This window comes from Lagenorhynchus albirostris, chromosome 7, assembly GCF_949774975.1.
Source record: "Lagenorhynchus albirostris chromosome 7, mLagAlb1.1, whole genome shotgun sequence".
NCBI classification, from domain to species: Eukaryota; Metazoa; Chordata; class Mammalia; order Artiodactyla; family Delphinidae; genus Lagenorhynchus; species Lagenorhynchus albirostris.
The window spans coordinates 49,166,474-49,179,872 of record NC_083101.1 but is presented as its reverse complement, the minus strand read 5'-3'; the positions used below and the strand labels follow the sequence as shown (position 1 = coordinate 49,179,872).

The 13,399-nt window shown below is 36.9% G+C and overlaps 1 protein-coding gene across 1 annotated transcript in view; it reads left to right on the top strand.

Annotated features, from left to right (window-relative positions):
* The window catches only part of MAMDC2 (MAM domain containing 2), a 164,411-nt gene extending 159,369 nt beyond the window's left edge, over window positions 1–5,042 (top strand). The window contains exons 14-15 of the mRNA XM_060154991.1: window positions 3,823–3,907; window positions 4,046–5,042. Coding sequence (XP_060010974.1) covers window positions 3,823–3,907; window positions 4,046–4,110 — 150 coding nt within the window. The 3' untranslated portion in view covers window positions 4,111–5,042. The remainder of the gene's footprint in view (window positions 1–3,822; window positions 3,908–4,045) is intronic.
* Window positions 5,043–13,399: the final 8,357 nt, after the last annotated feature.

The following is a 13,399-nucleotide window of genomic DNA, read 5'->3' as shown; positions in this document are numbered from 1 at the left end:
ACCTAATATGAAATTCACCTGAAATACACATTCTCAGACTCCACCTCAGAACTACTGAACCAGAAACTCTGGGGATTAGGGCCCTGAAATCTGTTTTAACAAGCCTCCTGGTGATTCTGATGCACTCTAAAGATGAAGAATCTCTGTTATTGGGAGAAAGGAATCTGAGTCTCTCAGGTGGAGCCTGAGCACAGATGTTTTTTAAAAGCCCCAAATGTTGCTGATGCAGAAGAGCTCTAGAATTTGAGTTCTATGGAACAGGTGACTTCCCAGCACCTAACCTGGGGGCCAGGTACAGGTCCTTGCATATACTAGACTTGCTAGGTGGCTTGTTGTTTGAAAATATTTTTGAGCACAAAGTAGTGAGGCACCTGGGGTGGCATCTTGGGGTGTTCAAGTTCAAAGGTGAGGAATGACCTGAGAGACTTTCAGCTCTCAATTTGGAAAGAAGATTCCAGACCATTCCCTTTGGCTCAGAATGGAACAGATGTGAATCTGCCATGAGGAATTTTCTTCTTGATTTTGTGATTCCCTCAGGACTGTCTGGAGACCACGATGAACTAGGTTCTCCAAAACATCCTAGTGTCTAATAAAACACAGAGACACTCATGTGCAAATGGCCATCTTCTATTTGCCAGGTACTTACAGTGCTGAGAGCTGTGCATGAGTTCTTCCAATTGATATTATAGCTCCTCTCTAAAGATGGGGAAAACTAAATCTCCAGCTGGTCAGTGGCAGAGTGAGAACTCAATCCCAGATCTGACTGGTTCCAAAGTTTGTATCTCTAAGCCACTGTTCTACGTTCCCTCCCACCATAGAAGTCCCAAAATACACTCATTGCCCTGGGTGCCACAAGCACTGAGTGATCCTGGAGAAATGTTATCCTCTCTGAGACTGTTTATACATTTTCAAAATGGGGTAATAATGCCTGTCGTGCTGATATCACCAGAGTTAGAGTGAGGGTCCAATGAGATTATGCTTGTGAAAGGGTTTATAAACTTTAAAGTACCAAACTATAAAAAGATACTATTATTGTTTCTAAAAATATATTCTCTCCCAAATATCTCTGGTCTTTATAACCATGGCAGACTTGGTAATCTCAATAGCTACATCAGGCATCCAGACTGAGATCCTATAGTATGAGGCCAAAATATCTCCTTTTAATAAATATTTATTGACCATTTACTATTTTTAAGTGCCGGGGATACTGCAATGCACATAGCATAGAGTTCCTACTCTTTTTTAGTTTACATTTTAGTGGTGGAGAGGTAGAAAATGTGAAACAAAAATATACAATGTAACATCAGGTGTTAATAAGTGCTATGAAAAAGAATAAGTCAAGCTGATCAGGTAATGAGGTCAAAGAAGTATCAGGGAATACTCATGTAAGGCCTTGGGTGACATGGTAGAGTTTGAAATTTATTCCAAAAGCAATGAGAAACCATCAGATGGCTTTAAGGTAATACAGTCTGATTTATATTTTAAAAGGATCACTCCAGGTACTACATGGACAGTAGGCTGCAGTGGAGTAGACTCTGGGGGCTCCTGCAAGAGGAGTAGGAGTGGTGGGTTGGGCTGTGCAGCAGAAGTGAGATGTCATCAGAAGCCCACAGGACTTCCTTCCGTGTGGAATGTGGGGTTTGAGAGAAAGAGTCAAGATGACCTCAAAGTTTTTGACCTGAGCAACTGCTAGAGTGGAGTCACTCTTTGCTGAGATGAAGAAGACCTTAGGTGGAGCAGATCTGGAGGAGTGAGGGCGGTATGTGCAGGAGGGAAATTAACAGTTGGTTTGGTCTGGTTTGGTTTTTGATGTGCAAAGCTTTTGATGTCTATCAGACATCCAAGTGGGTGTGTCAAGTAAAAAATAGGCTATGAGACTGGAGATCAGGAAAATGCACAGAACTAGAGAAATAAATGTGTACATCACTAGTGGTGGTGGGCAGGTGTAGGTGATTTTTAGAATGCTGTAGTACTGCCGTCATTTGAGATTTATCCTATAGGGCAAATACCTGGGTGGCCTCTGGATGATATTCCAGTCATCAGACTTTTTTCTTTGTAGAAAAAAATGCATTAAGTGGCAAAATTTTAATCATGTCCTTTCCTAAGGGATTTATTAAAGTGCTAAGCAGAACCTGACTCACCATTGATCAAAAACACAAAATGATTTTATTTCCTTTGGATTCCTTGCTTACCTTTCCTCCTCTGCTCTCAGGTGTTTTCCTCCCTGATTTCTTACATTTTGATACCATTGAAAGAGAGTGTTAGACAAATTCTCAGCTCAATGAAATATTTATATCATTCATATTGTTCATTATACTGCCTAACATTTAGTAGGAATTATTATGTGCTGGGTACTGAGCTAAGACCAGGTCTTCAAATTTTCTTATTCATGGTACCCTTAATCTCAGTAATTTTTTTCCTGGTGCCCCTAGACCAACAGATAGCTAATGTTCCATTTATCAAGTAGTGGAGTCCCAACAATTAGTATTTATGTGCTAATGACTTAGTAACCTTTTGAAAAAAATAATATACTTAAACTGAAAGAAAAAAATAATATTTCTATCTAATTCTAAGATAACCACAATTATTTAATAGAATTTCTACAGATACAAATAGGGGAATAATACAAAGGGGCAATCATGATGCTATAAAACGGTGATCACTCAAATATGAAGGAAATTCAAAGGAGAGGATTGTATGAAATCAAGTGTTTGGCCCAACTGAAGACAATTCAGGGTATAATTCCATCAGGTGATTTTCCTATTATACTTCCATTGCAGAGGTGGAGGTCAAAAAACAGATTTTACTGTTGTCCAGAAAACCAAAACACTTATTAACTACACTCATATATCTTCCTATCAAGATGTGTTAGGACATTTTTTCCTCTTTTTGCCATTTATTTGGATTCTTGTTTAGGGTCATATCTTTAGAATTTCTATTAATGTTATTTTGCAACATTTCCGTCGTTAAAGCTTCTTTGAGTCATTAATTTCAAGATAGTTTCATATGCTTATTAATTATCCACTTTATAGTCTCTGATTTAGTTTAAATCATAAACTAGTCCAATGGGGAGTCATTTGCTCATAAAATGAGTAGAGCAAATGTGTCTTCTGGACGATTTTCATTACCTACAAGCCTCCCTGGAATATTCGGTGGTTTATTAACCATTATCAGAGCAGCCTTAGAGCTGGTAATATGATCTATTTTCCTTAGAACCTGAATATTTGATCAGTTATTTTCTTCTAGGATCTAAAGTCATGAAACTGGTTTCCTCTTTTTCTTGGGCTGTGTCTTGGATGTTATGGTATTTAACATGATAAGTGACCCATTGTCTTTTTGGTAAATTTAATTGTTATATGTTGCTGTTCATACTTGGGTCTCATCTGTCATTTTAATTCTCCCACCTAGTACTAGTATGAAGGTAGCTTTAGGGAGAGCCTAAGGAAGCTTAGGCTTCTGGGCCCCTCACTCTCATAGACCCTGTGAGTACCGGGAGTAGAATGTTCTAGGTGGGGACGGAAACCAGGTCACCACCAGGAGGCATTTCTAGGTGGGCATTTCTGGGAAATTGCCTAAAAACGTCTCAGAAGAAAGGAACTTGAATCTCCAAGGCTCCAGTAATTTTTGTGAATTTCTTTAAATTTCAAATAAATATTCCCTTTTGTACCTAAATTTGAATTGGTGATTTTGTATTATTTTCCTGAAAGGGGGCCCCTGAGAACAATCTAGGCTTCCAGACCCATACAGCCTGGATTTGCACTTGACCAGCATTGTTTCACCAGGATGACTCTATTTCTAAATTCAAACTTCATTATTTTTCAGATAATTTTTGAAGCCATTCGGGGAGTGTCAATAAGAAGTGATATTGCCATTGATGATGTTAAATTTCAAGCAGGATCCTGTGCAGGTAACAATATTTTTACAATTATATAAGTTTGACTGAAAAGGGATTTTGCAATAGTCTCAAATCATAAGAATGCAAATTAAGTATTTTCTGCAGTAAAAATAGAGAAAACTATTATTGTCTATTTGTCTTTCCTGACAGAAATGGAAGATATAACTCAGCACTCATCAGGATATTCTGAGGACTTAAATGAAATTGAGTATTAAGGAATGATCTGAATTGGATTAACTAAACAAAGCCATACCTCTCTTCAATCAAAATGAAAAAAACAAAAGACAAATGAATACTGGACAGTCTTAACCGTTTCATAAGTTATAAAATGACTTCAGAGCACTCTTTTTCATTACTTTTGCAAAAAATACTGACTCAGGGCTTTTTTTTTTTTTTTTTTTTTTTTTTTTTTGCATATGACAACTGTTACTAGAAGTACAGGCTGCTGGTTTTGCCTAGATCATTCATCTTAATTTTGGTACCAGTTAAAAATACAAATGTACTATATTGTAGTCATTTTAAAGTATGCAAATAAAGGGCACAATCAAAATGAGATGTGCTCACTTAAATCTGCATTCAGTGAATGTACTGGGAGGAGAATAGGTCTTGTGGGTTTTCTTTTGAAGTTCAAGTATCATAAATATTTTTGAAGTAATAATGTGAGGTGTCAGTAATGTCTGCAGAATGAATGCAGCTTTTCACAGTAACAAGTTAATCTAAGAAAATAAAGTCTTATTTTCTATGTTTTATTCATAGAAATGGAGTATTAATTTTTAAATATTTTTACCATATGTGATAACAAAGGATCTTTCATGAATGTCCCAAGGTATAAGTCAGTATTAATTAATGCTGTATTACAAGGCAATGCTACCTTCTTTTTCCCCCCTTTAAACTACTTTTGAAAGTCACTCTGAACACTTGGATAGAAATTGCACTCTTTTTTTGTAAAGCAAGCTTAAAAATGTTTATGTACACATACCCCCAGATTTTTATAATGGGGTAAACAATTTTACTGATTTTTTAAATAAATGTTTTAGTAATATTTTGAGTAATATGAATTCAAGCAGATATACTAGACTACTGCCTTTTATTTACATGTTTAGAAAATTGTATATACATATTTGTATACCCAAACAGCTGTTATGAAATTACGATTACCTAATAAAAAATAATTTGAAAATCTCTTCACTAGCAATTAACTTTTTTCAACATTATTTTTCTTTATCAGAATATCTTCACTGTATAACTGCCAATTCTAATTTGACTCTCTCCTCTGCCACACTTAAATGCTTCTTAAGCCTTTTTATGTGTGACATAAGCATTGCAAACATGGATGCAATAATTAATTTTTAAGGAGTGTTTTATTTCACATAATCTCAATTTTCTCCCAAATTTTATCTTATTAGAATGTAAACTCTGTGAAGACAACAACTCTTTCTTGTTTTATTTACTATTGTAGTTTCAGTACCCAGAAGAATGTCTTGGTATATAGTAGGTACTCAACAAATAAATACTTGAATGAATGAATTTAACCCACCAAACATCCCCCAAAGTGGATATATTATTATCCCTTTTTATAGATAAGGAAGCCAAGGTGCAGAAAAGTGAAAAAATTACTTAAGATTTTACCACTGTTAAGTGGAGAAATTTAACAGTCAGGTCTCTCTGACACTAAAGCCCAAACCTCTTAATTGCTTTGTGTGGCCAAAAATCCACTGTGCTCATGGATTTGGGAGGTTTTCCCACTCAAGAATGTCAAAACCCGTAAATTAATCTGTAAAAAGCATTATAGCTCCTCAAATGCCACATTACTTAGAAAACAAAAAATACTCCACTATACAAAATAAACATCCTGAAGTTCATGGAGAAAATAAAATAAACTTTTATAGTAAAGCAAAATTTTGTAACTCAAATCCTTTCTATTTATGATGATTAATTACCTATGGGGGGACATCCCTAAACAGAGTTGAAACACTGGGGAAGGAAGATTTCAAGATGTTGACTAATTCATCAGCATATTAGACATTATAATTTCTTCAAAGCATTATTCCTGTCCAGAGCTTAGTTATATTTGCTGAATAAAGAACTGAAGATTGTGTCAGGACCTAACACAGTATGTAGTGCATAATAAGGGATTTATAATATGTGGTGAAGGAATGAAGTCGTTCACCAGACTCCTTGCTTACAGATTACATAAATCCATGGTAATGATCATTGCTAACATTTATTGAATACCTATTATTTTCAGACATCGTTCAAAGACCTTTACATGTATTTGCTCATTTAATCCTACAACAATCCATGAGGTAGAGCTAGTGATATTTCCATTTTGTAAGTAGGAAAACTAAATCTGTCCAAGTTCAGCAGCTAGTGTAGGGCTTGGCTTTGTACCTTGATCTGCTTCACTGTTCTTGAAAAAAAGAAACAACAAGCCCAAAACAGAGTCACTCGTGCTAAGCCCCACATCAGCAAACCAAGACTTAGTAGGTAACCTAACTGCAGTTATAAACTCCCCTAGGACTGTAGTCTTAACAGGTCAGTCTGGAATTTTCTGGTCAGCACCAATGAGGTAATCAGCCATATAGGCCCTTCCCATCCCTCACGGGAAGATGAAGTAATCCACTCTCTCCTTTTGCCTTTCCCCTCCTGTCTATAAAAGGCTTCCACTTTATACAACTCCTTGGAGCTCTTCTCTACTTGCTAGATGGGCTGCTGCCCAATTCATGAATTGTTCAATAAAGCCAATTAGATGTTTACAATCGGCTCGTTTGAATTTTTACTCAACACTGCCAAACCTGTGCTGTAATCCTCACAAGACTGTCTCCTGAACCTCCTAACTCTCCTACCAACTCCATCCCCAATACCAAAGGTTCCAAGTTTCCCTCACTCAAGAGGATTTATTGGCTACCAAAATTGCTCTGAAGGTTGCCAAACCAGAGATACTACTTGGAGCCCTAGCTTTGGGAAGTGGAGTGGGGAGCAGGGGTTGGGGGCTAATTATTGACTTAGGGCAAAAAGGAAGGAGGTAACTATTACCAATTGTTGCTGAGAAACAACCTGAAGTTCATAGAAGAGAAGAGAGGAAGTGGAAGGTGAGCAGATGAACTTACCCTCCCTTACCCATGCCCCTTTTGCAGGATTCGCTGATTGGATACTTCTCTTCCTTTTCCAGGTTGCCTTGGCCTTCATTTTAACTGTACTTCACCTGGATGAAAATATGGAAGAACGGTAAGCACAGTATCATTTTCTCAGGTTTAGAAATGCCCCAGGGGAAGGCATACTAGCTAATAAATACTGCTTAATCATTTAAACCCAGGCTTAGCATTTATTCCAATTCTCACCTAAACACATAAGTCCTTCAGATGGAAACTACTTTTTCACACAAATTGCCTTCTCTCCTATAATTTGCTGTCTGGGTTGGAGATTATGTATAGTAGGGAGCAAAGGAGATGCTACTGGGAAAATAGTGACTCTGATGCAAGGTCTGGCTTAACGTGGAAGAAGAAAATGTTTAGCAAAGATTTGTTGAGAAATTTATGCTCCGGGCATTATACTAAGCATGGAGATTACATGTTAGTGAGGAAAATAGAGATGTAAACCTGTCAGCACAATCAGAGCGCTAAGTTCGATGAGACCAGGTGCCCAGGGAGGGCTTAGGAGGGGCATCTGCCAAGGGAGGGCAGGACAAACCTCCAACTGCAGTCTGGGCAGAGCAGTGAGAACCAGCTCTAACACAGTGTTCCGGGTGCCCAATGTCTTCTGTCACTCTCTGGGGGCTAAGGCATGGGTTCTTTGACTTCTTCTCATGCAAGGGACTTGTTTTCCTGTGTGATTTAGCCAGAACGGGGGCTGGTGGAGGTGGGGGGAGGGTTTTTGTACCGGTCATTCTAATATTGTGGCATTTTCAACGTGGATTACTATAAAGAGGGGAAACATAGTGATTAAGTGCACGGTTTCCAGATTCAGGCTGTCTCAGTTTAAATCCTGGCTTTGCCACTTATAGGCTTTGTGACTGAAAGCAAGTCACACCATCTCTGACTCCTATTACTAAGCTGAAAAATGGGGCAAATACTTGTCTCTACTTCTTAAGGGTGCTGTAAAGATTAAATGAAAATAATACATACAAGCCCTTAGTGTCTGACACACAAGAGCCTTTCTAGTTTATATTATAAGGGTTGAGTGAAACTTTTGGATAAATCACAGTTATTTTTATGTATCCTTTCTCTACAAAGGAATTGTGAGTTTATAGTGCCATCTTAAGGATAAAGCAACCATATGATTTTGTCATTTTATCATCTTTTTTTAAAATTATTACTCGCAATACAAGGCTCATTTTAACCAGCACCTGGGCAATGCCCACTTTGCCCTTCCTATTCCAGCCATTGTTAATGGTTCTTCTTTGCTGCTTACCTGTATTCATACCCCTTGCAAGATTTATCATGCTAAACCTAAATTCCTGCTTTTACGTCCATCTCCTCAAGAATGGTTGCATATTCAATTATGTACCCACTCTGCCTAGCATACTCAACAAATATTGCTGAACTAAATAAACAAATTCTCAATAAAGGCATTTAGTTTAGTACAAATATGTGTGTGGATTCCAAAAATCATGAAGGATATAAAGATTCTCTTTGGTCCATCAAAATTTCATGGTCTGGAAATCCACACACTAAAAATTTAACTTAAAAATATGTCACTGGCCACCTGGGGCACCTGGTAAAAACAAATATAAAGCTTCTTTGGAAGGCCATGCATTCAACCCAGGCTGTACAAGTTTCCCATGTATAAAACTGCATGGAAGGACTCACAATCCAAAAGCACAAAACGTTTAGTGAAACAGTCCACTAGAAGCACAAGTCAGCTGCCAACAAACAGCATAATTAGATACCCAAGACTCATGGCCCCCATCCAGCTGTGCCATCACTCTAACATCTCTGACCCTCTTGTCTCCCTCTTATAAGGACCTTTGTGATTATATTGGGCCTACCTGGATGGTCCATGATGATCACCCCATTTCAAGACCTTTAATTTAATCACATCTGAAAATTCCCTTTTGCCACGGAAGGTAATATATTCACAAATTCCAGAGATTAGGATGTGGGCATTTTGGGGGAGCCATTATTCTGCCTACCACAATTTTCTTTTGCTATTAGGTCAGCTCTCTTTAAAAGGCCAATTTTGGTTTTTCCTTTTAAACTCCTCTATCTGCTTTATTTTCTTATCTGGCAGGCTAAGACATCCAATATAGTGCTAAATAGAAGCAGTGATAGTATCATCCTTGACTTGTTCCAGAACCTGAGAACATTTCTAAACATTTCATCATTAAATATGAGTTTGCTGAAGGTTTCTGGTGTTGCCTTTTATTGGTTAAATGAAGTTTTCTTCTACTCATAGTTTCCTAGAAATTTTAACCATGAATGTGTGTTGAAAATATTTTTTTTCCTGCTTCAATCTTTCTCCTGAAATCTTTCAATATGAAAAATCATATTAATTGATTTGATTTGCTAATATTTAATCACCCTTGAATTCTTGTAATAAACCCAATTAAGTAATGACATTTACTTTTTTGAACATTGCTACATATGTGCAAATATGTTCATGAGAAAGAATGACAGAAAATTTTCTTTAATTTCCTTAGAAATTAGGGCATTTAGACAAGGTTAGACTCATAAGATGAGCTGAATGAAAAATCTTCCTTTTTTTTCTATTCTCTGAAAGAGTGGGTAGGATTAGAGCAGTGGCTCTCAACTGAGGGCAATTTTATCCCTTACAGGACATTTGCCAATGTCTGGAGACATTTTTGGTTATCAAAACTGGGGAGATGTTACTGGCATCTAGTGAGTAGAGGCCAAGGATGCTGCTGACCATCCTGCAATGCACAGGACAGCTGCCTCCTCTCCCGCCAGCAAAGAATTGTACCCAGAATGTCAATGGTCAGTGGTGCTGAGGCTGTGGTTTATTTTCTCATTCTGAAGAAATAATTACTCTCCTCATTTTGTATGTGTAATTTGGTATTTTTTCAGAGAGGGCTTCAAAATTTATATAAGCTTCAGGCCCCATAGAACCTGGACCTGGTGGGAGAAAGAGAGGGCACCATATAGAGGAGGGGTGTGTGTGTGTGTGTGTGTGTGTGTGTGTGTGTGTGAGACAGAGAGAGAGAATCATTGAGTCAAAGCCAATGCTAGAGAGAGGGGAAAAAAGAGAGAAATTTTGTTTAGACATAATTTTCAAATAATCACAGTGACTAAGAAATTGGCCACAAGCAACAATTCCAAGAAACTGAAGGAAAATAATTAGTGTGGTATATGGTCTAGCAATTCTAATTTTTGGTATCTATCCTAGAGAAATGCTAGTACACATACATAAAGACATGTCTGAGGATGTTCCCTGAAGCAATGTTTGTAAAACTGAAAAACTGGAAGCAATCTACATTTCAAATCAGTAGAGTAATGGATGAAGTGTGATATATTCATACAAAAACTCTACAGCAGTTAAAAGGGAGCCAGATTTATATCTGTCAACATGGATATATCACAGGAATATATTTTTTAAATAAAAAAGCCGTTGCATAACTATTCTTACCATATTTTTATGTTAATACATTTACATATGTATGCATGTACTACATTGTGTGTTTATATAATACATTTTCATAATGCACTCATACTCAAAATATTATTACATATTTTCTGTAGATAAAATGCACATAAATATTGAAATGGCCTTAAAAGGCATTACATTACACACTGAACAAGTGTGTAAGAGTAGTTAACTCTGAGGGATAAGGAGTACAGCAACATGATTGAAGAAAAAAATGTCAAGTGTATACTAATTTTATCTGTATTGTTCTAATTTTTAAGAGAAGAATGTGTTCAAATGTTTCATATGTAATTTTTTTAAATAGATTTAAAAAAGATAATGAAATCATGCCAAATTGTTCAGGGTTAATTTCTTTTTTTCCTTCCAGTTTTATTGAGATATAATTGCCATACAGCACTGTATAAGTTTAAGGTGTATAGCATAATGATCTGACTTACATACATCATGAAATGATGACCACAGAAAGTGTAGTGAACACCCATCATCTCATATAAATACAAAATATAAAAGAAAGAAAAAAAATTTTTTTCCTTGTGATGAGAACTCGACTCACTCTTAAAAACTTTCATATATAACACATGGCAGTGTTAATTATATTTATCATATTGTACATTACATCCCTACTACTTATTTATCTTATAACCAGAAGTTTGTATCTTTTGATCACCTTCATCGAATTCCCCCTCTCCCCACTCCCTGCCTCTGGTAACCACAAATTTGAATTTTTTTCTCTATGAGTTTATTGTTTTTGAAATATAATTGAACTTAAAACTAACAAGTTTTGGGAGAGTTCAGCACCCCAGCTTGTGGACATATTGGGATGAAATGTCACTCTCGGTTCCTGATACCAAAGGACTCACTTATTTTATAATTTATGAAGCTGATTTCAACAGATTTAGCACCATGCTGACAATTACCAACTTTCTTTCCTTTAGGAAGTAACAGGGTGTTAGGGGAAATGTTTGTTCTCCCCCCAGAGGCTCCCAACCCAGCCTGCGCAAGGAGGACCATCAACTTGAAGTTGGGCGTAAATTCCTCTGGAGTGGTTTAATATTGTTTTCCCAAGTTATATCCTCCAAAGAAATGAAGGCCCGTTTAGCTCTAGGCTTTCTATCATGACACATCACAAAGAACACCTGAAACCTAATATTAATTCCTAATTATTTTTTTAATCTTTCAGTTGGTTTTTGTATCCAATAAATGGAAATTTGAGAAAGAGACAAATCTGTTGAGACATTGATCCAGAATATAAAAATGAGTTATGAAAGAGTGCTTAGAGCAGCAGCTGGTATATGGTAAATGCTGTTAGTATTAGCAATTACTACTAATATGATAGCTATTATTACAACCAATTCTAATACTAATATTGCTACACCAAGAAGAAGCAGATATTTTGATTGTTTTCAACTTTTGTATGATGTTAGAAACAAATTTTTAAAAATTAAGAACTGTAGATATAAGGTATTCTTACCGCTAGCAGAACTTGTTTTATGGGGTTTCAGTTCCCTGTGGGAAGGGTGTTCATTCTCTTCAGAAACCCTCATCCCTGCCTAGATCTTCCCCATCAGTTCCTTAACTAGGTTGATGAGAAAGTGTGTATATATGTGTGTGCATATGTGCTGGGAGCGGGGAGAGGGGGGAGGGTTGTTCCTGGGAGCCAAGGACTTAGGTTTTAGCATCTGATTTCTTCCCTCCCTTTCAAGCCAGGATGGTTCACTTTTCTACTTTATGAATTTACCAAAAGCAAAAGAAATATTCCCTCTCACTTGGTATATAAACCAGAGGAGAGTATTCCTGTTAACCTGTGAGGGTTCTTGTTAGAACTGGAAGAGAAAACTGTCTCAGTCAGAGATGGCCTCAGCGGTGTCCCATTCCAGGCATTGTGCCCCCACCTTCTTGCTATTGTGGCATCATTATCCAAAGCTTGGAGTGAAGCCAAGAAAGAGAACATAGAATATGATATTCTACTGGTGAGGTGAAATATATTTATAATCCTTGACCCTACCCCTGTCTGCCAGGTTTTTGTTTGTGTCAGTTTTAAAGTTTCTGCAGAATTGGAAGGCCATCACTTAAAATGGCCCCTGGTCACTTATTCCTCAGTCAATAAAAAGTTAAATACAGTTGCCTTGCCACGTCTATTACCTAGCAAGGATGGCACGATGAATTGAGCTGACGACTGGACTTTAAATCATGGATGTGTAGGATTAACCGTTTTGGCTCACTCATTCATTCATTAGCATCAGATTCTGGTTAATTGATATTCTATTTCCAAAGACCTCCTTCTGCCTCTTTAACACAACCCCTTTCAAGACAGTTTTCACCAGTGGAATTAAAGAAACCAGACGTGGCTGGTTAATAAATAAATGTGTATACCTTTGTGGGTGTATGAAATTGTTAATATTAGGAAGCACTGAGCTAGTATAACCTGCCAGTGTCTCTCTGGTTCATGCTAACTTCCAGTCATAGAGTCCAACAAAAGAGGATTATTTAAATCTGTTTGATGGAATACTATATACTACCCTATACTATATAGTTACCTAAAACTGTGTTACAGAAAAATATTTAATGGCATAGAAAGATAGTAAGTGAGAAAAAGGGGGTTAAATAACAGTATATATAATTTGTGCAGTATAATCCTTTTTTTTTTTTAACAAAAGGGCCATAACATACATATACAAGGAAAAAAGATATCAAAACATACACCAAAATCTTAACAATGATTAGTCTGGGTAAAGGAATTATGAGTAATTTTCCCCTTTGTGTATGTTTTTCTCTGTGTTCCCAAATTTCGGCATGTAACACAAATTGTGTTTGCGAAACCCAGTAACATTTTCCTTTTCAAAGGATGATGGTAGAGTATGACTGGCTGACTGTCTAGACAAGAACTCATAGTGTGTGTGCATT